The sequence below is a fragment of the Pantherophis guttatus genome, chromosome 7 (genome assembly GCF_059756535.1).
Source record: "Pantherophis guttatus breed Tessera chromosome 7, ASM5975653v1, whole genome shotgun sequence".
NCBI classification, from domain to species: Eukaryota; Metazoa; Chordata; class Lepidosauria; order Squamata; family Colubridae; genus Pantherophis; species Pantherophis guttatus.
Genome location: NC_142069.1, coordinates 33191326 through 33218158, shown reverse-complemented (window position 1 = coordinate 33218158; position 26833 = coordinate 33191326). Strand labels below are relative to the sequence as shown.

Sequence of the window (26833 nt, the reverse complement as noted above, 5' to 3'; positions counted from 1 at the left end):
AAGAAAGAAATGGTTTCCTTCGACATCACCGCTCTTCTCGATTGACATTGATCTGGCTAAACAAACCATACACCACCTACTCACTAAACACCATATCCAAAAAGATGATGACACCACAGAACACTCCATGTCCACAGAAACTATCAGGAAACTTGGAGCTATGCCTCAACGGGAAAATCTATAAGCAATTACAAGGTACCCTGATAGGATCACAGATATCAGGCCTAATAGCAGAAGCAATCCTGCAACAGTTTGAATCCATAGCTCTACCACTATCCAACCAAAATTCGGGACACGCTGCATTCGTTATCAAACGATCCCAAATTGAAGAAACATACCACCTATCGATAACATTCCCTGGGATCAAATTCACATGCAAAGAGAAAATAGATAACAGACTCCCATTCCTAGACATCAACATAAGGATATGAGACAACAGAGAATTGTCTAGCGCAAACCGATGAATACAGACCAGATCTTCAGCTTTTCAAGCAACCACCCCACTGCACACAAAAAAAGCTGTGTCCAGACCCTTTTCAGAAGGGCCAGGACACACTGCAGCACCACAACACTTAAGAAAAGCGGAAGAGAAATGACTGATGTCTTTCTCTGTAACAGCTATCCAAAAAACTTCATATTCTGACACACAGCACCCAAACCACAATACGCTACACAGCCAACCACCACACAAAAACTAACCCTACCATACACAAAAGGTGTCAAGAAATAACAGCCAGAATTCTCCAACCCCTAGGAATAGCAATAGCCCACAAACCCACAGCCACACTCCACCAGGAATTATCCAGAACCAAAGACAAGATACAGAAGAAACAATGTAATCTACAAAATCAACTAATTGCAACCAATTCTATGTGGGATAAATGTCACATCAATTAAAAACCACGATCCATGAACACCGGCTGGCAGTTAAATGCCATGATCTCAAATCCTTAATCTCCACCCACACCAGCACCAGTTTAATTGGAGTAATACAAAAATAATTGGCCACGCTACCACCTGCCACACTTGTGAGTTCATTGAAGTCTGGCACTCCACAAACAATTTCATCAACAGACACATTGATCTATAACTAGCCTATGAACCCCTCAGAATCCAAATCAACTGCAAAGCCAACCAGATGCACCAACCCTCAACCAAGCATTATACCTCCTAATGACTCTCACCAGATGTAACCTCCCCATCACAAGACTGATGACTCATACCTGACCTGACATAAGACTCTCACATGACACACCACACTTGACCCATCACACGGACATCTCCTAAACTCCACTGAAGATGTTACTTACCTGGTAAGCAAACATTTGGAAACCAACCCGCAAGCTTGGAGAATGAACTTTCATCCTCATATTTATCTGCTGATTTGAAGTCTTTAAGTCATAGTTTGCTGAATTCAATTTCACTGAATTCATTTTTTAAAAGTTAAATTTTGAAGAACATGTTAATTTTCTGATCAATGTCCTTTCATTTTCCAAATCTATTTCTGTTAGTGCTTGTGCTTTGTTCAAATGAACTGTTGGTTTAACACTCATAAAAGGTGAAGCATGAGTTGTAGGTGTATGGGGTGCAGCATATAGACTTAAGGGTATCCTAAAATATGGAAAAATTGATTTACTACTTATGAGCAAAGAAAACCCTTTGGGGGGATTATAGTAGTTAGTTATAGTAGCAAAACTGACATAATTCTAACACTTGAGGTTCTATGCTGTTTTAGGTATCAATACAGTCAAAAAAATACAAAATATGAATCCCTCTCAAATTAATTATGAAGATTTATTTTCTGTTGAACCCCATGGAGACTTTTTAAATAGTAGATGAGAGAGAATTGGTAAAGAATTGATGTGAACTGAATTTTGCTAAAATACGGTATATGTTAAGCAGTGAAAAATTAGGAGTCCTGGCTTGTTGAATGTTAAGTGTACATATTATACACTATTATTGTAAAAAATAGATGGATAAATAACTTCAACTGGGCTCATATATTTATTACTGACAGTATACAGTAAAGAATGGTAAATGTTTTTCATGTTCCAATTCCTACCACTTACCGTGCCCCATACCAGACCACTTACCGTACCCAATATCTTCTCCAGGATATCCTTGAAACACTAGGAAATCTCATTGTCGGTGAGCCATGGTGGCAAACGAGGAGGAGCACGGATAGTATCTTTCAGCTAAAATATTATTAAAAGGCATACATTTTCTTCAAATGCAGAAAATAGGTGGGTTGATGTAGGATTTAAGTTGGGACGAAGGACGGGAGAGGTTGGCAACGTACGTTCAAAAATGAATCAATACGCAGAACTAGGTAAGTTCCAAACTACAGACAACGTACCAAACAGGGGCAACCACAAAATTCATTTTCTCTTAATATTTTCACAATAGACTTTCGGGCAGATCAGAACACCCAGGCATCCCGCTAAGTAGGCGGGTCACCTCAGGGCCGACCTGTACCCGCTCAAAAATTCCTCTCACATTGTTAGTGAGGACTCGGGCGTCACCCCGAATCGTTATTTTCCTTACTCATAAGTTTAAGGCATACTGTTTTCAGCTAGCGGAGGAAAGGTGATTGACAACAGAGTTATTCGACATGAGGGTGAACTGTATAAGACAAAATAAAAACGACTCTAACCATTTAAATTTCTATTATGTAACCACCGGCTCGCTAATATAAGAAAAATATTTTATAATCTGGAAAAAATATGCATCTAATATCTCATTTCATACATGCAAATTAAACTTTTGTCGCTTTGGGTTATGGGAAAGTAGCCTCCGCAAAATCTCCAATTCTTTATTACGCGTGATTTGTCTAAAGCCGCGAGAAGCTGAGACAAACGGGTGTAAGCGTGAGACCGGAAGTAGTTACATCTCATGTCCGGGAGTCGGTCGCTGCGACTTTTCTCCGGGCCTAAAGAAAATATGGCGGATTTATCTTTGGATGAACTGATCAAGAAGCGCGGCGTCAGTGTCAATACAAAAGGGAGGTGAGTGGAAAGAACCATTAGTCTGCAGAGAAACTACGAGGATGGAACCTGGCGGCCCGCTCCCCATCGTAGCACGCAGAAAAGATCCGTCCTGTGTCCGGGAGAGAAGGCCCGCCCAGAACGACATCCTGTCTTCTGATTGGCTTATCGTTTTGTCAGTCGTAACCTCCTAGAGAGTTCGGTTCTGTTGACCCACTGTGAGCAGTGCGGGGGTGTCGGGTGGCAGGAAGGCACGGGACGCGGGGAGCAGAAGCAACATGCTGTAGGTGAGGGCTGAGTAGGAAGCTTTTCAAGGGTCCCCGCCAGCCCCAGTGTATCCAGCAGTCCCGCCCTCCCCCCGTCTCAAGAAGTGGCTTCCCTTATCCCCATCTTTAAATCCTGCAGAATGACCTGATTTTCTTCCGTTTTGTTTTGTTCTGGGGTTGTTTTTTTTTTTTTTTTGGTGTACTGGGGCTCTTGGTTCTATGTAATGCAAAAAGTGTGTAGAGGTGTCTGAAAACATTTTACTGTCATATTATCTACAACAGAGGTCTTCAAACTTGGCAGCTTTAAGACTTGTGGACTTCAACTCCCAGAATTCTCCAGCCAGCACAGCTAAGCATAGCTGGCTGGAGAATTCTGGGAGTTGAAGTCCACAAGTCTTAAAGCTGCCAAGTTTGAAGACCTCTGATCTAAAAAGTGCATCTCTGGAAAAGATGCACATAGGCTATATCATTTACACTGTAAACCAGTTTCAGAGACTTCTTGGAATTATGGGCAAAACCAACATGGTACGTTTTCATTAAGAACTATAAATCTGTTATCGATTCAAACCTCCTATGATGAATTGGAAGTATTTGTGTGTTGGTTTTTTTAATTGAAAAGCTTTAGTTAATCTGTGGCATTTCTCTTTCAGATTGAACATGAGGCCAGTCTTTGGAGGCATTAGATCTCGAATTGGAAACCAACAAACCTTTTTAAACAGATCATCACCCAGTGTCGGTTTTCAGCAGACATTTGATGCACGTCAAAAGATTGGCATTACTGATGCTAGGCACAAAATTGGTGTGAAAGATGCCAGGGAGAAACTGCTTCAGAAAGACGCAAGGTTCAAAATCAAAGGGAAAGTTCAAGATGCCCGAGAGATGCTAAATTCCCGAAAACAACAGAGTGTAGAAAAGGTGACCAAAGTTATTGATGCTAGAGAGAAAATTAGTTTGAAAAGAAGTGCGCCAGTTGCAGCCACCATGAACACCATTGTGGAAACAGTATCTCCTGCTGTAAAGATCACAAAAACAATACAAGTAAGTTATTGCTAATTCACTTTTTTTTTCTGGTTTCAGGAGAAATGACTATGCTTTTCAAAGAAAAATATTGGCAAAAGTAACAATGCAATTTATGTCAAACTCTTGACAGTTCATTTCAACTCTCACAATTCTTTATAACAAGATTTCATTCATTCATTCATTCATTCATTCATTCATTCATTCATTCAAATTTATTGGCCATCCAACTCCAGTAGACTTGGCTGGTATATAAAACAAAAAAATGAGAAACAAAATTAATAGGCAGCTCAAACTGAAACATTGCTAACCCACAAAACAAAATAGGGGGCTATTAAACAATGGCAAACATAAATCCAGGGACCAGAGCCAGGTTGTCAATCCTTTGTGCAACTCTACAAGAAATAATTCCTTATCTCTGGGTGGATGCTATTCCAGACTGTGGAGGCCACCATAGAAATGGCACACTTCCTAGATCCCACAACATGGCAAAATTTAATGGAGGGGACCTGGAGTGCACCCATTCTACTGGAGATACTTGGCAGGTAGAAATTATTGAAGATAATAGTCATCTAGGTATCCAGGACTTTTGCCATACAGGGATTTACTATTAATAACAGAGCCTTGAATTGCATTCTCAAGCCAACTGACAGCCAATGCAGCTTGCTTGCAATGGTGTCACATGGGTACATCAAGATGCACTTATTACTGCTTGTGCCACTGCATTTTGAACCATCTATAGCTTCCATTTGGTCCCAGGGACAACCCCACATAAAACATATTGCAGTAATCAAAGCTTGAGGAAACCAGGGCATGAATGATTGTCTGAAGGGTCTCCTAATCAAGGAAAGGACACAACTGGCATACAAGATGTGCTTGTGCATCGGACCTCCTGGCCACAACTGCTTCCTGCTCTTTGAGCAGTAGCTGCAATTTCACAAGAACCCCTAAGTTGCCTACTAGTTTTGACTGGGAAAGTATATCTCCATCCAAGGGCCAATGTCTCGGGGCAGAGAGAAAGTTGTGCGTCTCCCCGAGCGACCGAGGTGCATGCAGCACCAACAAGGGCCGGAAGAAGAGACAAGTACAGGGGCGCTTCTCTCCCACTCTGGAATATGGAGCAAGTCTCCATCCGCCGCCGCCGCCGCCCTTACCTTCTAAGGGCAGGCAAGGAGTGACTGGGAGGGGAGGGTGAAGGGCGGGGCAACCAGTGATGGGTTCAGCTGACAAGAAGCCATAGCAGGGGGATGAAAGAGCTTCATTTATCTGGGAACCTGAAATGACTCTTGATTTAAATCATATGGTAAAAAGCACCCAAAGAAGAAGAAAGAACAACATCAGGGAAAAAGACAACAACCCTCACCTGTTTTTGGAAATGGTTCAAGAGGGAACGCGCGTGCACACACACACACACATGTGAGAGAGAGAGAGAGATGAGAGAGAGAAAGAGAAAGAGAGGGAGAAAGAGATATGAGAGAGACACAGGGAGAAAGAGAGAGATGAGAGGGAGAGAGATACCTGTTTCCCACAGAAAAGAAAATACCGGGAGCCACAAAACCTTGGTAGGCGTGGCTGGGGAGGGTCATGTGGCTGGGTGGGAGTGAGTGACATCATGAGTTGGTCACGCCCACCCAGGTTTTGTGGCTCCCGGTGTTTTGTTTTCTGTGGGAAACAGGTCCAAATGGCTCTTTGTATGTTTAAGATTGCAGACCCCTGACTTAGAGAGTCCAAACCGCCACAACTACTCAATCTATTAGGATTGAGTCAAAGTCTATTCTGTCCCATTCAGAGCCAGACAGTCTCCAGACAAGGAGTCAAGACTTTGACAACTTCACCTGTGCCATTTGGGGTTCAAATAAATAATTGCACCCTGAACTGGTAGCAGATGGGGAATGTTGAACAGGAGGAAGGGGATTATTGAACCATAAGGCATCCCCCCTCTGCCCCCCAATTAGAACCAGCCTGAAGAAGGAGTGAATGACTGGAGCCCAGTGCCTCCCACTTCTGATCCCCACAGTCCAGAAGGATACTATGGCCAACAAATTCAAAAGCTACTGAGAGATTAAGGAGCACAAGGACGGAGACGCCACTCCTATCTTGGTTCTGCCAGAGGTCATCAGCAAGTGTGTCCAACACTCTCTGTACTATACCCTGTCTTGAAGCCAGACTGAAACAGCTCCAGATTTATTAAAAAAGAATAAAATAAGATCACAGAAGCCTCAGCAGTGGATTGCTTTTAGATGAGATCCCGATTTATCTCTCAACTACTTAAGACCAGGACATCAGTATTTTGTAAATTGCATCTGCGTCAACTGTTGAGGAGGTTGTTTTCTTAACAGATGAGTGAGGATGACATTCTCCAATATTCTGAACATAAAGTGACAACATTTTTGTAATAATAGGAGAAATCAATGCATGTAAGACAACTTTTCTCCAGATCAAATATGAGGAACTTCCTCTTTCAGAGTCAATTCACTATAGTAAAATAATATTTTTCTTAATGCAGTGTTCCAAGTGTATGGGGAATACTACCGCAGTTAAGTTTATAATAGATATAGATATTTATACTGCTCAAAAAAATAAAGGGAACACAAGCAGAAGACATCCGAGATCTGAATGAATGAAATAGCCTTATTAAATACTTTGTTCTTTACATACAGTAGTTTATACACTGCTCAAACAACTAAAGGGAACACAAAACTACTATATGTAACGAACAAAGTATTTAATAAGGCTATTTCATTCATTCAGATCTCGGATGTCTTCTGCTTGTGTTCCCTTTATTTTTTTGAGCAGTGTATTTTATCTATATCTAAGAACTTAATATGAATTATATAGAACTGCATTATTTATATGACAAATTTGTAATCTCTGCTGTGTTATCCTCTTGTATAAATTTCAGCAAGAGGAACAAATTGGTGCTGTATAGGGTTAATTCTTATCAAGACAGTATGAGCAATATCTAGAGAGCATCGAGTTCATACCCTTTTTTTTTTTTTTTTGAATTTGATTTTATTATAACATATAGTAATACAATCGGTACATTTTCGGTTCATTGGTGCAGTTATATACATATATACATCTGCATACATTATTGCTTGTCTTTTGTTGATATTGTTTCTTGGAGCTAGATTTAATTTCAAACATTTAAAAATAATAGTGCTCAACTCCCTAAGACTAAATCTAATACTATTCATATAGATTTTGTTAATTAGTTAAAATTTAATCTCTATTACCTTCTTTATTTCTTTCCCCCATCCATTCGTACCACATGTCCCACACGCTATAAAATTCTGAATCTTCTCTGTCATTAATTTCTGAAGTCAATTTGTTCATTTCGGCGCACTCCAATATTTTTCCAATAACATGTTCTTGAGGTGGTATTTGTTTTTCTTTCCAATACTGGGCAAAGGAAATTCTAGCGGCTGTCAGAATATGTATAATTAAATACTTTTTCTTTTTTGCATATTCAGTTTTCAAAATTCCCAGGAGAAAAGCTTTTGGGTCAAAATCAAAATTTTCTTTTATTATTTCTCTAATCCATACCCATATCATCCTCCAGAATTTTTGTGCCTGATTACATGTCCACCAGCAATGATAAAAAGTACCCTGCTGATGGTCACATTTCCAACATTTAGGGCTCGAATTGGGGTAGATCTTCGCTATCCTGGCTGGGGCCATATGCCATCTATAAAACAGCTTGTATTGGTTTTCCTTATAAGCCGTCGCCTTTGTCATTTTAAGGTTGTTATTCCATATTGAATCCCATTCGTTCAAATTTATATTCTGTCCTATATTTTTGGCCCATGCTAACATCGGTTCTTTAACTACTTTCTCTGCCATATCATACTCCAATAAATAATTATATAATTTAGCTAAAATTTTGTCGTCCGTACCCATCCATATCTTATCAAATCCATTTATGCTCATTTCAATGCCGAATTCCTCCTTATCTTTTTTATATCTGGATTTAATTTGGTTATATGGCCACCAGTCTATAGAAATACCTTGTTCCATCAATTCTTCCCTTGTTTTAAGGTTCCCTCCCCCATCTAATAATTCATTGTATCTGAACGTTTTACCCATTTCTAATACATTTGGATATATTATAGCCTCCATGGTGGAAAGCCATCTCGGAATTTTCCTATAGTGCTTCTGTCTCATCTCTCCCCATATTTGTATCAAGATCTCCCTTATTTTATGTCTATGGAAGTAAGTTTTTATCTTCTTCCCAGTATCCCAGAGATATGCATGCCACCCCTTCTGGAGATCATACCCTTCTAGAGTTAACAGTCTTTTATTTCTTAGGGTTGCCCATTCTTTCAGCCATACTAGGTTTGCAGCTTTTTGATATAACTCCCATTTAGGTAATCCGAAACCCCCTCTTTCCTTCTTGTCCTGTAAATTCCTAATCGCTATCCTTGGTTTCTTTCCCTCCCAAATAAATTTCCTGATGATGCTATTGAGCTCCAGAAAGAATTTTTTATCTAATTTAACAGGGACCGTTCGGAATAGATACAATAACTTGGGTAATATGCTCATTTTTATTGCCGCGATTCTGCCTAATAATGATATCTGTAGTCTTCCCCACTTTTCCAGATCCTGTTTAATATTTCTAATCAATGGTAAATAATTATCCTCTCTGAGGGCCGAGCACCTTGATGAAATCCAGACCCCCAGGTATTTTACCTTCTTGGCGATTTGGATCTCCATTGTTTCTTCCAGTACTTTTTTCCTTGCCTCCGTCATATTTTTTGTTAATAATTTAGTTTTGGATTTATTTAATTTAAGGCCTGCTACCTCCCCGTAATTGCCCAATTCTTCCAGAATTTTAGTGCCTGATTCTAATGGTTCTTCCATGATTAATACCACATCATCTGCAAATGCCTGTGTCTTATATATCTCTTTTCTGATTGTCAGACCCTTTATTTCATTATTGTTCCTAATCTTTCTCAAGAATACTTCTAGTGCTAAGATAAATAGAAGTGGGGATAGAGGGCACCCTTGTCGGACCCCTTTTCTAATTTGAAAAGCCTTAGTTAGTTCTCCATTCAGTAATATATTAGCCTTTTGTTTTTGATAGATTGTGGATATCGTATTGACAAAATTTGATCCGAATTCCATTTGGATAATTTGTTGTTTCATAAATTGCCAATTAAGATTGTCAAATGCCTTTTGGGCGTCGACAAAGACCAATGCCATTTCTTTGTTCGGGTGTTCCTCATAGTATTCCAATATGTCTATTATCATCCTTGTATTATTCCTGATTTGCCTCCCAGGGAGGAATCCATTTTGGTCACTGTGTATTAATTTATTCAAAATTATTTTTAGCCTTCCTGCTAAAATACCCATATAGATTTTGTAGTCCGTATTCAGGAGGGATATCGGTCTGTAATTTTTAATTAATTTTGGGTCTTCTCCTTCTTTTTGGAGGAGAGTAATATACGCCTCTCTCCATGATTCTGGAATTTTGGATTCTGTTAGGGCCTCATTATAAATTTCTAACAACTTTGGTAACAAAATTTCTCCCAAATCCGAATTTTTATAAAATTCCCCTGGAAGTCCATCTGGGCCTGGGGATTTATTCTTTTTAAGTTTTGATATTACCATTCTTAATTCTGTCATCGTTATTTCTTTATTAAGTATTTCTTTATCCTCTTCCCCGATTTTTGGAAGACTTTCTTTTGACAAGTATTGGACCACCTTTTCATTAGGAATTTGTTCTTCCGCATACAGAGCCGCATAATACTCTCGGGCAATCTCCAATTTATCTTCCTGTTTATTGTTGAGGTGGCCTTCCGGGTCTTCCAATTGATGAATTATGCCTTTCTCTTTTTCTTTTTTTAACCTATAGGACAGCCACCTGCCCGGTTTGTTTGCATTTTCAAAATAATATTGTTTGGTTCGTTTCATTTTGTACGCCAATTCCTCTTGGTCTATTACGTTTAATTTGTGCCGTATAACCATCCAATTTTCTTTAACATCCTTATTATCTGGTTTATGTTGTAGTTCCCTCTCGGCTTTCCCTAATTCTTCTATCAGTGCCTTCTGCCTCTCTCTTCTTTCCTTATTCCTGTGTGCACTATACGATATTGCTAGTCCTCTTACGTACGCTTTCATTGTATCCCATATGATACTTCGAGATGTTGCCTGCTTTTCATTTACTTCAAAAAATAAATTTAATTCTTTTTTTACTTTCTCAACATTTTGCTTGTCCTTTAGAAATTGATTATTTAATCTCCATCTTGTATTTCTTCTCTTGTGCGTACATTCCCATTTAACCTCTAATGGATTATGGTCTGCCCAAATGTTGGGCATGATTTCTGTTGACTTAATATCTAACCCTATATCTCTGCTTATCCACATCATATCAATCCTAGACCAAGATTTCTTAGGATTAGAATAATATGTATACTGCCTCTGATATGGGTGCAGAACCCGCCAAATATCCACTAGATTGAATTCTTCTACCATATCAAAGAATGGTTTTGGTAAATTTTTCCTCTTTTTCTTTTTACCTTTGGTCCCCTTATAATCTCTATTTGAATCTATTACCCCATTAAAATCGCCAATTATGCAAATCTTGCTCTTATCCATCATGCTTAATCTCTCTCCTAATTTTTTATAAAAGTCTCCTAGGTTTTCATTCGGGGCATAAATTGCTATTAATAAGATTGGACAGTTGCCTCTTTTAACTTCCACCATTAATACCCTTCCCTTCGGGTCTGCATATTTTAGTTCGGCTTTTATTTCCTTCTTGATGTACAATGCTACTCCCCTTTTCTTTTTATCAGCTAGGGATGCATAAAGATTCCCCAATTTCTTATATTCCAAATATTTTTGATTTTCCTTTTTAATATGGACCTCTTGAAGACACACTATATCCATATTTTGTTTAGCTAATTTTGTAAAAAAAAATTTCCTCTTTTTGTTATCGTTTAGGCCATTTACGTTAACCGATATCAATTTCCAATCATCCATCTCTTAATTTTTGTATACTATCCTAATACTTCTTGGCACGTGTGACTCTTTGTGGACTTTGGTCTTTCTTTGTCTCCTTACTATCCTTATCTTCCTCCTCCTTTTCCTTCGATATCCCTTCTTTCTCTCTTATCTGCTGGGTTACTTCTTCTTTCGATGTTTCCACCTCTAACTCCTCTTTACTACTTTGATCCTCTTCAGACGCTCGTAATTGATCCAGGAACTCTTGAGCTGCTACTAAGCTATCTATCTTAACTTTATTCCCTTGCCATGTGATCCACATGCCTTCTGGTAAGATCCACCTGAAGAGAATATTCCTTTTGTTTAATTGAGTAGCCAAAAACCTATAATCTCTCCTTATCTCCCTTACCCTCCTTGGGATTTGTTTAAGTATGATCACCTCCTTTCCCTTATACATGATTGGCTCATCTCTTGCCACACTATAGAGACTATCCTTTACCTTCTTCCTTGCGAATCTTATATGCACCTCCCTTGGCAATTTGTTTCTTCGTGCATAATTTGTCTGGACCCTGTACGCCTCGTCAATTTCCTTTATAATATCCAATTTATCTTGTTGCAACACCCCAGCAATTAATTCTGCCATCACCTGGCACAGATCTTCTTCCTTATCTTCCGCAATGTTTTGGAAACGGAGATAGAAGGAGGCTCGATCCATTTCCAATTGGGTAATTGAGTCTGCCAATTCCCTGTTCTGTTCCATCAGTTTTTGGTCAACCGTATCTAAATTTTTTTCCTGTTGTTCCATTTTAACTTCCATCTTTTTAATCTTCTGTGTATTAGTTTGTATCGATTCCTGTATACCAATCATTTTTTGATCTAATGCCCTAATATCTGTCTTCAATTCAGTATGATTACTAGACATTTTTTCTTGTAACATAATCATCGTGTCCTGTATTGCTGTCAATGTTGATTGCATTGCTTGCATTGTGGGTAGCATTCCTGATTTCTCCATTTTAGAGAAACCTTCAGTCAATTTCTGTGTAGCAGGTGATGTCGTTGTGATCGTGGGATTTGAGGATGTTTTCTTTCCTGTTTTTGTCACCGTGGATGAGAAGCTCATCTCTTTTAATATCTTTTTCTGTTTTCTTATTATATTTTCAATGTTTTTCCAAATTGTCATCCACCAATATTTAACTGCCTCTATCAAATGAATTTATATTAAATCGTTCCCTTCCGTTCCACTATTCAATATTGTTTAGTAATACAATAAATCAATAATTCAAATTTTTATCTATTGCACAAACCTATCTTGTAATAAGTCGCTTATTGATCAATTAATAATTAAACTAATTTGAACTAAGATAACCCTCTCACCTGCTACCACTACTTAAGCAAATTATCTTTACCTACTCTTATTTAACACTTAAGCACTGGTGACTTTCTAATATCTCTTGAGCAATCTAAGTACACATATAAATAATTAATTATGCAATCTCAATATTCAATATTCAATATTTTAAGTTATAAAGAGCTAATCAAAATTAAGAATCAATAATTGAAAGAAGAAAGGAGAAGAAGAAAGGGAAAAATCCAATTATAGAATATAAAAGATTATAGCGTATATAAATTCCTTAATAAAAAATCTAAAAAGTACTTAATAAATTTTAAATAAGTTCACAATTAATTTAGATTATCTAAAATGGAATATGTAATATATATAATATTAATATAGATATATACTTATAGATATATAAATTTTCTAATGTTTTTTTTCCTTGTTGTTGTTATTTGCCCAACTCGTTGATTAATTAATTGATTAGTTGATTAATTGCTCAATAACTTCTCTCAGTCATAAAAGAGCAGAAGGGAAAAGCAACCAAAAAATATAAAAAAAAATTCTTTTACAATGATGCAGCAGGCACGCTTTGCTGTGTGATCTGCTTCGCGTTGCTCTTAAGTTCAATCACTCTCCATTTGCATTGTCATTCAGATTTCATCAGCCACGTTATCTTCCCCAAGTGCTCCTCAGTCTCTCAGCTCGAGACAATCTTATTGTTAGTCCTGACAGCTACCGCACTTCCAAAATCCAGTTCCTTTATTCAATTTGTCTATTCCACACTCTTAACTTTCCAAAGTTTGTTTGCTCGAAACAAAGTATCAATCCAATCCACTGAAGGCTCCGTCTCCCTTTCTAAAAATGTCCTCAGTCTCACCAGCACGTCTGCGATTTCATCTCCCACCAATCTCCTCCAACCTCACAATCGCCGCCAATTCCTTCCAGGATCCTTCTTATCAGACGCAGCCAGCACAATCCAATTGAACTCACTCCGAGCGTGTTTAAGGGAGAGTAATACGAATGATAATAGGCACCAACTTCACCGAAATCTTCTTGCTTCCTGTCTTTTGTTGGCTATCACAGCTTCAAGTCTGCCATTTAAAGCAGACGCGCCGCGTTAGTTTGACAGCGGTAGTCGGTCCAGCAGAGAGTGCTTGCTCCTCACCGCTCTGCCTGCTGACACCCCGCTATCGTCCGCGGAGCTCTCCAAGCTCCCACGCCTCGAAGGGACCCCAAAACGCAACAAAAAAGTGGCACTGCAAGCAGCGATCGCTGTCACAGCGCCATTTCGCTGGGATTCACCAACCGGAAGTCCGAGTTCATACCCTTATGGTTATATGAAAATTTATATAAAGCATTGATTTATGTTGTATCTTGTGTAAACAAAGCTGTGCTTTATTTTTTTTTAAAAAAAAAATTAAGATTCCTTGAGTTGAACTAGGCTTCTGGTGATTGCCGCTATGCAGGTTTTTTGGCAGTATATGGAAGTAACATGTCTTTGTAAAAACCTAGCTGATAGTTTTGCATTTCCCAGATTTTTTTTCTTTGACAACTTTGATCACAATCAACTCTGTTTAGTTCCTACAACCAGCCAAGGTTGCCTGGGTGCTATCACTCAATGAGGCATTTTTTTTATGAGTTTGAGATAAGATGCCACTTGATGGTTCTGTTTACTTCACTAAGCACACCATAAAAGAGAAAAGGGACGCTAGACTATCTCTTGAAGCAGAAAAGATATTCTGTAAATATTGAGTATTGTACTACTCATGAAGATAGCAGGTTGAAACAAATGCATCAGCCTGCCATCTGGCTCACAAGCTATATTGTTCAGTAATTTTCAGTTTTCCCAGAGAAACTGTGGTATATTGTACACAGAGCTGATAGCATATGCATATACATACATATCGAAATGCTTGGAGAGGTATCTTAACTTCCCAGAGGTATCATGCCATCTCACCTGCTATCAGCAGAAGAAGGGATTAGTTTAGCACTTGTGTCTTTCTTCTCCAGTTTTATGCTAGAAGCATCCCAATCTTCTTTGTCTCTGTGCCAGATAATCAAGCTTAGGGCACTCTACAACATGTTAAAATGTCATCTAATTCTTCCTTCTTTGTTCACTTGTAATCCAGAAATTATCAACTTAAAAATGTGGAGTCAAACAAATTGCTTTTTAAGTTCCATTTTAGCGCAGAAGCAACAGCCTGCTCCACAGAGGCTGATAGATCATGGTAAATAAATTGAGTTCTGACTGTAGAATTTGTTTTAAAAACCAAGCAATTATTTTTAATAATCAGTCTGATACCATTGAGTTAGAAGTAAAATGTACAGTGATTTTTCCAGAGTTTTGTTATCATATCTCACAAATGAAACCAGGCTGATTCCAAATATCTGAATAAAAGTCAGAGAAAGCTGGGGTAATGATTCTATAAAGCATTGAGCCTTCTCTGGGAACCTTTACAAAAAGTTTGGAAGCAGAACACAATTATGGGACAAAGCAATTGCTGCAATTATGCTTTCCTTTTTAATAGTACAACATTATTTGCTTAATTTCTAGATCACATTTAAAAGCCTTTTATTACAGTTAGTGGAGGAGATAGTAGAATAATGCATTTTAATAATGCTTCAAAAATTTGGTAAAGAAGTAATTGGTCTGTTATTAGAAGCACTAAAGAATTAACAATTCACATTTTTGTAATCTTCCTTGAATTAACTCCAGAAGTTGATATATCCTTTGCTGATTTTATCTTTTTCCTCTTCTCCTACCCCAATAACAGCAGAAAGCTACAATTCCATCACATGCTCATTCTGCAGGTATGAAGGTCAACATTGTGAATAATCATACTCACAAACAGGTGCGTGTCTTTACGTAACTATCAGTTCAACCTATTTTTATACATTTTGCTACTACGTGTACAATGTTGACAAATCATTGGAAGCATCTGCTTTGGAGTTATTCTGTATAGATCTGTGCATCTCAGCTGTATGGTATCTTTAGTTTTGCAGTGTTAGGACACATCAGGAAATGGCTCAGCAGAGCCAAATCTTCTGCTCCAATCGACTCATCAAGAGGTCTGGCAAAAGTTCCCTCTCTTCATGAGATTGATGGGATATGGGTGAAATGACAAGCTTTCTGTATGATAACTTCCACACTGAAATATTTCTTGCCCAGAGTTCCCTGGGATAGGGGTTGGCTATAAGTACCATATGTTGCAGCAAATCCTGTTACCAATTCAGGACACAAGACCACGAAGGGTTGGAGAGGGCCAGTGGTGGGATTCAGCCAGTTCGCACCACTTCGGGAGAACCGGTTGTTAACTTTCTGAGCAGTTTGGCAAACTGGTTGCTGGAAGAAATCATTAGGGCAGAGAACCGGTTGTTAAATTACTTGAATCCCATCACTGGAGAAACAGGTTAATTTGCGCAAAGGTTCAGAGCATTAACATGTCAAATCCTGAACCCCGGGCTACGCCCAAGGTGTGATTTTTATACATTTTGCAACCCCAGCCCCACCTGAGGCGTTACTTTTATCTAGTTATATCAGAGCAAAACATAACATAGAAAGGAGAAGTTTTCATAATTGGTTATCTTACTACATCTCCCATATGTGGGTAGGGTATTATCTTACACCATCTGTTATCTTTGGTAGACACTTCTTGCAATATGTTCCTTTACAGGAATTATCTAGCACATAGGTCATTAAGCTCATAGTTACATTTAGCAAGTTCTCTGTATTTTCCTAAGGCTTGCAACATATAAGCAAGATAACTTCTGCTAATTCAGTTAGTTTTTCCATACTGCCTCAATCAGACTCTTAAATATTGCCATTCTTCACTATTATGATACTTAATGGCCAAGAGATAATGGAAGATATTGACTCAGCTACTCTTTGGCTTACCTGCTATCATTTCACAAAATAATGCTTAGTTAAGTATTGAAAAGAATTGACCACAAGTAAATAAATACCTTTGCATTTAATATACTTGTTTTTGAGAATGTAAGCCTTCGTTTTTGAGAATTTAGGATACTATGTAGAACAGACTGTTGCATAGCAACCATAGTAAGGGAAAAACAGTAAGAAGCAGCTCAGCCTTCAACATTATTTTCATTGAATGGAAAGCGCAAATCATCTGTAAGAGCAATATATTAATTATGAAATGTTTCTTGTAATCAATAGAAGAAAAAAGGTTGCTCCCCTGCCCACATTGGGGTTCCAATCCTGTTCATAAACACTCCTCTTCCATGACCTATCTCCATTTCAGAAACTACACATCATAAATGTAAAAGTCCAATTAATACAATAATCAGTTTGTCATTTAAAATGTGAATTATAGCATAAATGAGTCATCTTCTGTTTCACTGTAAGTATTGTCACGCTTTCCTGGGTTTCTAAATAGTTTTGGATATTACCTGATCAAACAGTTTTGAAGCATTTCAGTAAGTAAGCAATACATGCACGGAAAAGTTTATATTTGTGTATTAAAATAGCCTTCATATGCGGCAAAAATTTCTTCAGAATTATGATATCTCCATGTCTGTTTCACCTCTGACAAGTATTATACTCAGAAAAATTGGTTGATTAATTTGTGCCCTAACGTATACAGTATAAGTTTAAAAAGATCACTACATGCATATTCTTGATAGCTAGAAGTAGAATTAAAGTCCATAACAGCTTACTTGTTGCAGTTAGTTGTTACTTCAACACAATCCTGTCTCTTTAAGATATCCATTTTGCAGCTATAATGTGAAATATTCAGTTAATTATTTCCATTATAAAAATTATATCCATTTATTTTCTGTTTTAGTGCCTATACGATACAGAGGATGATGATGAAACTGTATCTCCCTTTCCCAACAAACAGATGAAAATCACAGCAACTGACAGCTTCCTGAACAATGCAGTAAGGATCTGCATTTTGTAATCATCTTTCTTTTCTGCCTTTGTACCTATGTACGATAAATATGCTTTCTCTCTATTCATATTGGATGAACATTCTCATTCCAGCTTTCAAATTTGTACATTTTTTTGCACCTATTCTAGGACAAGATGACAATTACCTATATCTGTGGCAGATGTAGAGCCTCATAGAATTAATGTGGCATTAATTTCTCTCTTCATCTTTTGAACTACCGTATTTTTCAGAGTATAAGACGCACCTTTTTCCCCAAAAAAAGGGAGTGAAAATCTGGGTGCATCTTATACTCCGAATGTAGCCCCATCCAGCTTCTCAAACGGAGGTTTCAGAGGCTGAAAAAAGCATCAGAAACGAACCTTCAGAAAAAAAGCCCCTGAACAGAGCTTCAGAGGCTTTTTTTCTGAAGCTCTGTTTTGGAGACTTTCAGAGGCAGGAAAAAATGTTTTTTCTGAAACAGAGTTTCAGAAGTTTCAGAGGCAGAAAAAAAAGCAAAAAAAAAGCAAGGCACAGAGCTCACAACCAAGGAACCTGTTGCTAAAATTCACCTCTGGGAACAGCTGATTGGGGTTATTCCACACCTGCCAGTCAGCTTTTTTCTTATTTTCCTCCCCAAAAACTAAGGTGCGTCTTATACTCTGGTACGTCTTATACTCCGAAAAATACAGTAGCTAGTAATTGAAATCTGTCCAGATTCCATTGTATTGCAAACTACATCTATTTTTCATCATTCTGGTGAAAGATACTGTGTTTCCCCAAAAATAAGACCCTGTCTTTTATTTATTTTTTCAAATTTAAACATAAAAACATAACTTTCAAGAGCAAAAATCTTGATCCGGTCATAGATGGTTACCACGCTTACATTCCTTTCACAAGCTCAATTCACAATTTCCATTACATCTTTTATAAATAAACAAAAAAAGAAAAAAAAAGAAGATAAAAAAGAAATTCAAAACTTAAGAAAAAACCAATTTTACCTCAAATTTCACATTTTCATCTATATAAATCCATTATATCTATCCAAAATTAGTTTCAAATTCAGTTTCACTCATTTTTACATCTGCTTAACAATTCTAAATATATCTTTATTGTTCTTTACCTTATATCTTATATAAACCATATCAAAATAATTTTTATAATATTCTAACCTCTTGTTAAGTGTTTACCTTACAATTTTATCACCATTTATTCTTAGTTTCAATTCAATACCACTCCATTTTTATTATATTTTATAAAACAATATTTTATCTAATTTTAATCCTTTGACCCTTATCCTCAAATCAGTTTACTTTAGATTTTTTTTCTCCCAGTTTACATATTACACAGGTTTCTCTCAAAGGCATATTTTATTTACTCCAATTTCTAATATATTTTCCACTATATCTCCCTCTAATATTTAACTGTCTTTCAGCTTGTTAAACACGAACTATTTAGTTGATTTTAGAATAGTTCCTCAATCTCCTCCAGCTCTCCTCCTATTTGTTTGACTGTTTCCAGCATTTTGTGGGCTGATTTCCAGCATAGTCTCCTCCTTAACTCCCTCCATTGTTTGGCTGATTTCCAGCATAGTCTCCTCCATCTCTCCTCCTATTTGTTTGGCTGTTTCCAGCATTTTATGGTCTGATTTCCAGCATAGTCTCCTCCTTGACTCCCTCCATTGTTTGGCTGATTACCAGCATAGTCTCCTCCAACTCTCCTCCTATTTGTATGGCTGTTTCCAGCATTTTGAATTAATTTCCAACGTATTTCCACCGAGTCTCAAACTCTTATCTAGTTGGTATCCATCCCACACATTTTAACTGTAATATAATTATCTGTTTATATCATTTTTCCATCCTGCTCTTTCAATTTAAATCTCAGTATATTTCATAATAGTCATCATTTCCAACTTGTATTGCCTTAATTCAAGACTAATCACTAACATCTGTGTATCTTGTATTTTGTTCAATCAATCCTTATTCGTCAGTTTAACATTTGTTTGCAAATTAAAATTAAAACGTATTACATCAAACAGTACATTTTCTTAAAATTTTCCTGCCTCAAAATATATTCTTCATTATTTTTATCCCCTTGATATCATCCACTATTTTAATAGCCACCTCTTATTTTCTATTTTTATTATTTCACAACCCTTCCTGTTTTTATCCAAAAATCATATATACTTAGGCTTTTAAACTTTATCATATATATACATAGGCTTTTAAACTTTACATTTCAGTTAGTCACATTTAAATTTATCCACTTTAATTCTTCCTTTTCTTCCTTTTCTTCTCTGTCCAAAGTGCTCTATTTCAAGGTTCATCAGTTCAAAGTAAAGAATTTCTGTATGTCCCTTTAAAACTTTTAAAATGTCTGATCCAAGCGTAGTGCATCAGCTTCCTGTCTTTGTTAACTACGCCACACCTAGTTTTGTCAGTCTCCATTGTTAAAATCAAAATCCCCAAAAATAAGACCCTGACTTATATTTTTTTGAACCCCAAAATAAGGGCTTGGCCTTATTATCGGGGGGGGTCTTATTATTTTGGGGGTACAGGAGACAGCGAGTGTGGCCACCTCATGGCTTCTGCTGTGTTGCGCTGCTGTAGCAGCACAACACAGTCGCTCGTCAGCTGTTCGCTGGGCATTTGCCCGCTTCCCATCCATCCATCCATCCCCCTCGCCTGCAAACTCCCGCCCCGCTCCCACCTCTCTGCCGGGCAAACCCCGGCAGTCCCAGACACCAAAATCCTGCGCCCGCCCAGCTCCCTTTTCCAGAGCACCTGGCTCTTTATTGAGGGGGGTGGCATGTGGGGCCGGGGAGACGCGAGATGCACATCTTATATGCCTTGCAGCTCTGTCGCGTGTCTTGCTGTTGTCTGCAGGCAAACACGTAGGGTAAAACCAAATTTCTCGCGAGTTCAAGAAGTTTGATTGAACTTGCGAGGTTTTTTTTTATCCTATATGTTTGCCTGCAGACAACGGCGAGACACGCGACGGAGCTGCAAGACAGGAAAGAGTGCTCCACACACCCCAATGGTAATAGCAGCCTGGCTTCTGCTCTTTCCCGCTGTCTCTTTTTCGAGGGGGATGGCAGGTAGAGCGGGGGAGAAGCGAGAGGCATGGAGTGAGACAGGGCTCACTCTTCTTGCCATCTCTTCTCCCCCTCTCGCCAGGCATGGCAGAGCTTCCCCCCCCACCCAAATTGGATGCAATTTGGGGATGGCAGGTGGGGAGGGGTGGGGCCACGGAGACAAGAGACGCGCGTCTTACTTGCCTTGTAGCTCTGTCGCGTGTCTCACCGTTGTCTGCAGGAAAACACATTGTAGGGTAAAACCAAACTTCTCGCGAGTTTGAGAAGTTTGATTGAACTCGCGAGGTTTCTTTTACCCTACAACGTGTTTGCCTCCAGACAACGGCAAGGCATGCGACAGAGCTACAAGGCAGGTAAGACACATTTCATGTCTCCCCAGCCCCATCCCTCCCCACTTGCCATCCCCAAATTGCATCCAATTTGGGCAGGGACAGGAAGCCCTGCCATGCCCAATGAGAGTGGGAGAAGAGACGGCAAGAAGAGCGAGCCCTGTCTCGCCCCATGCCTCTTGCTTCTCCCTCATCCCCCTCAATAAAGAGCCGGGCACTGTGGAAAAAGGAGCCAGGCAGGCACGGACTTTGGGCGTTTGGGGCTGCTGGGAGTCGCCCGGTGGAGAGGCGGGAGTAGGGCGGGAGTTTGCAAGGGATCGCTTCCCTTTTGCCTTCTCTCCCAAAAGCACTCCTTGGGCGCAGCTACTTCTGCAGCAGGAGACTCGCGCCTCGCGCCAGCCTTCCGAAGGGTACCATAGCAGCAGCTATCCACAATTTGTTAACCCTTATTTCGTCCTGACCCATGTGGCCCAGTACAATCGGGATGAAATAAGGGTAAACAAATTGTGGATAGCTGCTGCTACAGTACCCTTCGGAAGGCCGCCACAAGGCACATGGGGCGCATCACTTGGCCTCCTGCTGCAGAAGTGGCCGTAAACCATGGCAAAAACAGCCGCGCTTGCTGGAGGGCTTATTTTCGGGGGAGGGCGTATATTTATCCCCACCCCAAAAATTAGGCTTGGCCTATATCCCACAGTTCTGGGATATAATTTCTGATGTTGTCTTGAAAGTCCATATTATTATGATGAAAAGGTGCATATTATAAATGATTGATCATGTTGAGATTCATGCATTGTGCAAAGCCACTAATAAACTATATTATAAGTTAATATCATGCAGGAGCCCAGTCAATATATTTTGATAAGACAATGGAAGGTATGTTGCTAGTCAATTACAGAATGATCTCTAAAAAATTTTGCTTCATTTTTATCTCTTTATCAGTTAAAAGCGCAGAAAGGAAGTCATCATTGTTTGCTGAACTAGACTACAAATGCTTTAATTATTTACCTTAAGAATCATATTTTATGAAATATGGTCAAAGGTCCTTCAAAAGTTAAGCAAAAGCATGAAAGGAAGTCTCAGTGTCCATGGTCAATCTAACTAGTCATGTGTCACTTAATTCTGTTCAGGGTAAAAGAAGCTATAGTTTTAAAAAACCTACTTATACCGTAGTAGTATTGGTTGCCTTAAAGGAATTATTGTGATAAATAATAGGCTGTGGGTTTCAACCAAAATTAGTGATCTGTACTTAAGTCATTTTGTTTGCTTACTATTCTATCTTCCTACCTACTTGTATGCCACCTCAAGTGCTGATGTAATTCTAGATGGCTTACATATTAAGATTAAAATAACAGAATTAAAACAAATAAAAGAATAACAATAAAATGGTAAGAATAACTACAGGACACCAGAGGAAAGAATCAAATTCAAAGATCAAAATATGATACCAGGGGGTAGATTATCTCATCCTTTCATCCATTTTTGGCCACATGAGTTTGTTCCTGCAGCTAAATTGTCTGACAGGAGAGATCTTGCTATGTAATACTATTTGGCTTTTGGTGTTTGGAAGAAAAGTAATTGCTTCTGGCATTTCTAATTTTTTATGTTTTGTTTGTTTAGGCTGGACACAGTGGCAACAAGTTTTCTCTGTCAAAGACAGTCCCTCTTACAAAAGTTGTCCAGAATGATGCATATACAGCTCCCCCAGTTCCGTCTTCCCCCATCCGAACAAAGACCCTCACAAACATGTCTAGAACCTTAGTGACCAAGGAGGAACCTCCTAAAGAGCCTACAGTGGTTGAGGTGAGTTGAAGGTTTGGAGTCTTTGTTTGCTGTCCATAGAATTGTAAAAAAAAATTAAAATTAATTTTAGTCTAAAACAAGGTGAACAGATATATTATGTCCTTTTCCCAAATACAGATGCAAACATGAGGTCACCAAAGCACCTCCAGGGTACTGTTCCTAGAGAATTCCAGAGAACTATATTAATTATGCTGAATTGTGTTTAAATTAAATTAAATTAAATTGCATTTAGTTTTTGTCTTGCTCCATTTTTTGACATGGCAGTTTCCTTTATGCCACTGATAACTGTGTGGTTCACAATTATGAATGGGCTCTCCCCCACCCCAACCAAAGTGTAAAATTATATATAACATGAGCTATTTGTGGAATCCAATATAACTTTTTGCTGACTGAATATGCTTTATATGGTGGTTGGATATTAGGGGTAATACAGGTAGTCCTCAACTTACTACCACAATTGATCCCAAAAATGCTGTTGTTAAGCAAGATGGTTATTAACTGAATTTTGTCCCATTTTATGACCTTTTTGCCAAAATTGTTAAGTGAATCACTTAATCATCGCAGTTCTTCAGTTAGTAACATGGTTATTAAGTGAACCTTGCTTCCCCATTGACTTTGCTTGTCAGAAGGTCACAAAAGGTCATCACATGACTCCAGGGCACTGCACCTGTCATAAATACGTGCCAATGATCAAACATCTGAATTCTGATCATGTGACCATGGGGATGCTACAATGAACATGTGAAAAAAGTCATACATCACTTTTTTCAATGCCGTCTTAACTTCGGTCACTAAACAAATGGTTGTAAATTAAGTACTACCTGCATTCTGAAATTGTAGAAATTTAACTGTAGACTTTAGTTTTTCACTTTGCTTCTGTGCATTATTACATCACTGATGTTTCCTCTATTTATTGCTGATGTTTACCTTATTTTTATTATAGCCAGCCTTTAGTCCTTTAGAGGGTACTAAGATGACTGTGAATAATTTACACCCCCGTGTTACAGAAGAGGATATTGTTGTGAGTATTGTATGTTTTTCAAGTCTGAGAGTACAGATAATTTTTGACTTATAAATACAGTTGGGACCAGAATTTCCATTATAGATTGGTGCTGTCATAATTCAAATCACCATGTGATTGGACCCAATTTTATGACCATTTGTACCATGGTTAAGCAAATCACATGGTCATTAAGCAAATCCTGTGGTTATTAAGCAAATCCAGATTCCCCAGTTGATGCTTATTGTTGATAATAAGTCGATGCTTATTGATGCTTATTACTGGCAAGGAAAGTCACAAATCGCAGTCATATGATCACATGATGCTGCAACTGGTTGTATGTGCAACATGGTTGCCAAGCACCCAAATTGTGATCATGTACTTTGAGGTTGATGCAACTGTCATAAGTGTGAGGATAGGTCATAAATCACTTTTTTCAAGGTTGTTGTGACTTTGAAATGTTGTTAAATAAACAGTCATAAGTCAAGGAGTGCCTGTAGCCTGTTTTCTGAATGTTTCCATTAAACAGTGTAATAAGGGACATGTTTTTGAAAAACTAGAACTTTTTATCAAAAGCTGACTAGTAACCTACTTAACTTGGTCTCCTTCATCCCTTAGATATTTCAAGTGTACAATGATTTAAACACCAGAAGGAATGTAATAGTTCCAAGAAAAGCTTTATTTGTGTGACACTGAAGTACAAAAGCCTAGAATTCTTCAGTTTGTTGTAAGCTTGACACTATATAAGTATACAGTAGTTTCAAAATCTAAGGAATCTAGAACATTTATAACATGCAGGCAATGCTCTAGTATCTCACTCATAGACCTTTTTATTTGCTATTATGCAGAAACTCTTCACTACTAGATGTTTTGTTACCACAAATTTAATTTACTGATAACAAGACTTCATAAATGCAAAAACTGGAAGAGACATGCATTAGGTAGTATCTAAATCTAGTATCTTGCTGCTATCCTGTCTTGTTTAAAGCTATGGCAATACTATATTCTTTATTCCAAAACAACAACTTTTTCCTCAGGAATTGTTCTGTGTGTGTGGTGCCCTAAAGCGAGCTCGTCTAGTGAACCCCGGGATGGCTGAAGTTGTGTTTGTGAAAAAGGAAGATGCCATCACTGCATATAAGAAATACAACAACAGATGTTTGGATGGTGAGCATGAACCTCATATGAAAGGTTGAGCTTTTCTTTCTTTTTTCTTGCTTTGTTGCAAAATACTTCAAACATTTTCAGGAAAGCAAAGAATCAAACAATAAAAAAGATTTCTATTTTACTAGGATTTTAGAATACAGATTTTTGCAGTTGGAATTTCTCAAATTAACAGAAATTTCTCAAATTTCTCAAATTTTCTTAATTTTCTAAATTTCTAAATTCTTAATTTTCTTTTTATTTATCAAGAGGAGAAAAATCATGGAAGCAATGCTTCTGACACTGAATATAAAGTGAGGAAAAAGTGAAAGAATGAATATGATCCAGATTATGATTTTCCAGAATTTGTGCAACCTTAGCAACGATTCTAATAGTAATACTTTAAAGCATTGCATCTTTTTGATGTTATGTTTTTTTCTCACTAGGACAACCAATGAAATGTAATCTTTTCATTAATGGAAATGTCATCACATCAGACCAGCCTATTTTGCTGTAAGTGTATTACGTTCATAAAATTAAAGATCTTTAAGGACAGAATATAAATGTAAGATGTAAATAAATTTTGCTGATAAGTTATCAGCCTGAAAATATAAAAACTATTTGAGTTCAGCATTATAATTGATAGCAACCATTTCATTTCCGATTATGACTCAATGTTGGAGCTTTTAGCATTTCTAATATTGTTCCTCTTTTTTCTTCCATTATATAAAAAAATAAATACTATTGATTGAGTCTACATTCTGTCAGGAGACTAAATATAATGTTATTTCTTGTAACTAGTCGATTAAGTGACACTCCTTCAGTGAAGAAAGAAATTGAACCACGTCGGACAAGCACAGGAACATCTTCAAATCCTCCAGCTGAAGTGGATCCTGACACCATCTTGAAGGCACTCTTCAAATCCTCGGGGACTTCTGCTACTGTGCAGCCTACAGAGTTCAAAATCAAACTTTGAAAAGTAGCAGTCAAAGTGGACTAGTAAACTGAGTGTGGAAAATTGGGAGACATGGGAACACAATTGTTGTGTTGGACTGCACTCAAATCTTTGTTTTTCTACAGTTGCTACCTTTCCTGTACAGTAGTGTTCCCCTAAATGTGTTTGTTCCGTTTTCATAGTTGGAATTTTTGTCCCAATATTTCTAATTGAATAATTTCCCCTTTCTCTACTGAAATCTGTATCACCATATAACTCTTCCTTTATTATACCTGCCTCCCCACTGCAGTATCCAGCCAGTTAAAAGTACACCTAGTTAAAGGTGTGATAAACATCTATTGTGACTTTCATTCTTTTAGTAAAAATGGTGACCCTTTTGCTTTACACAACTAATAAACATTTCATTTCAATATATCTGTGTCTGTGGAAGAGACTTGATATAATACTGTACTCCCAGGCATTGAGAATAGCTTGTCTGCTACTCTAAAATTGGTAAAAAGGAAGCAGCAAATGTCCATGCAGCAACTAATGGAAGAGATTATGAAGGAGTGGGAATATGTTTAAGTATATAACATATTCTACACTACTTTCATTGCCATGTATTCATGTTGTTAATATGTTGATGGAGGAATATTGTTGTGATCTTCAGGATGTTACACAGAAGTGCTTTTCCTATGGATTTGTTTGAATGCCAGTAAAGTACCTAGCTTCATTATCTAGTATTTATATTATTTTCCAATTTTTGATATACTGCAGAGGAAAATAGAGTATGTCCCAATTAAACAGCACAAAATAGAAAATGATACTGTAAGCTGTTTTTACATGGTGCTTTAGAATCACAAGTAGAGGCCTCTTCCTCCTAGCCCTGATGTCAATAGAATTCAAGTCAGGCCTTTATTTTGTTACGTTTAAATTTTTCTGAGATGTTGGCTCTAAAACAGTTGTCCATAAGCTAATTCAATGCAATTTTCTCTCAAGCTACAAAACAGCTGATCACTTTGCAATTGATTAAGTCAAATATGAAAAGGACTAGGGGTGACATAATAACAGTGTTCCAGTATCTAAGAGGCTGCCACAA

At 37.9% G+C, this 26833-nt stretch overlaps 1 protein-coding gene and 1 non-coding gene across 5 annotated transcripts; one reads left to right on the top strand and one right to left on the bottom strand.

Annotated features, from left to right (window-relative positions):
• Positions 1–2411: 2411 nt before the first annotated feature.
• Positions 2412–2561, bottom strand: LOC117655952 (U12 minor spliceosomal RNA). Its single transcript, XR_004588828.1, has one exon. It is a non-coding gene; the product is annotated as a U12 minor spliceosomal RNA (small nuclear RNA).
• Positions 2562–2847: 286 nt separating this feature from the next.
• On the top strand, positions 2848–26470 carry POLDIP3 (DNA polymerase delta interacting protein 3). Of its 4 annotated transcripts, none has more exons than XM_060694595.2 (9): positions 2848–3005; positions 3901–4288; positions 15323–15397; positions 17348–17443; positions 22475–22657; positions 23601–23678; positions 24695–24824; positions 25247–25313; positions 25602–26470. In XM_060694595.2, the coding sequence occupies exons 1-9, from the start codon at positions 2893–2895 to the stop codon at positions 25774–25776; spliced, it is 1305 nt and encodes a 434-aa protein (XP_060550578.1). In that variant the 5' UTR covers positions 2848–2892; the 3' UTR covers positions 25777–26470. The 4 variants fall into 4 exon arrangements, with proteins under 4 accessions (XP_060550578.1, XP_060550577.1, XP_060550579.1 ...); XM_060694594.2 differs by having other exon boundaries at positions 15320–15397; XM_060694596.2 differs by having other exon boundaries at positions 2854–3271; positions 15320–15397.
• The last annotated feature ends 363 nt before the right edge of the window (positions 26471–26833 follow it).

Coding starts and splice junctions, on each gene's coding strand:
- POLDIP3 (XM_060694594.2), top strand. CDS start 2,893: ATGTCCGGGAGTCGGTCGCTGCGACTTTTCTCCGGGCCTAAAGAAAAT. Junction 22,658..23,600: donor AAGAGCCTACAGTGGTTGAG/GTGAGTTGAAGG, acceptor TTTTTATTATAG/CCAGCCTTTAGTCCTTTAGA. Junction 23,679..24,694: donor TTACAGAAGAGGATATTGTT/GTGAGTATTGTA, acceptor CTTTTTCCTCAG/GAATTGTTCTGTGTGTGTGG.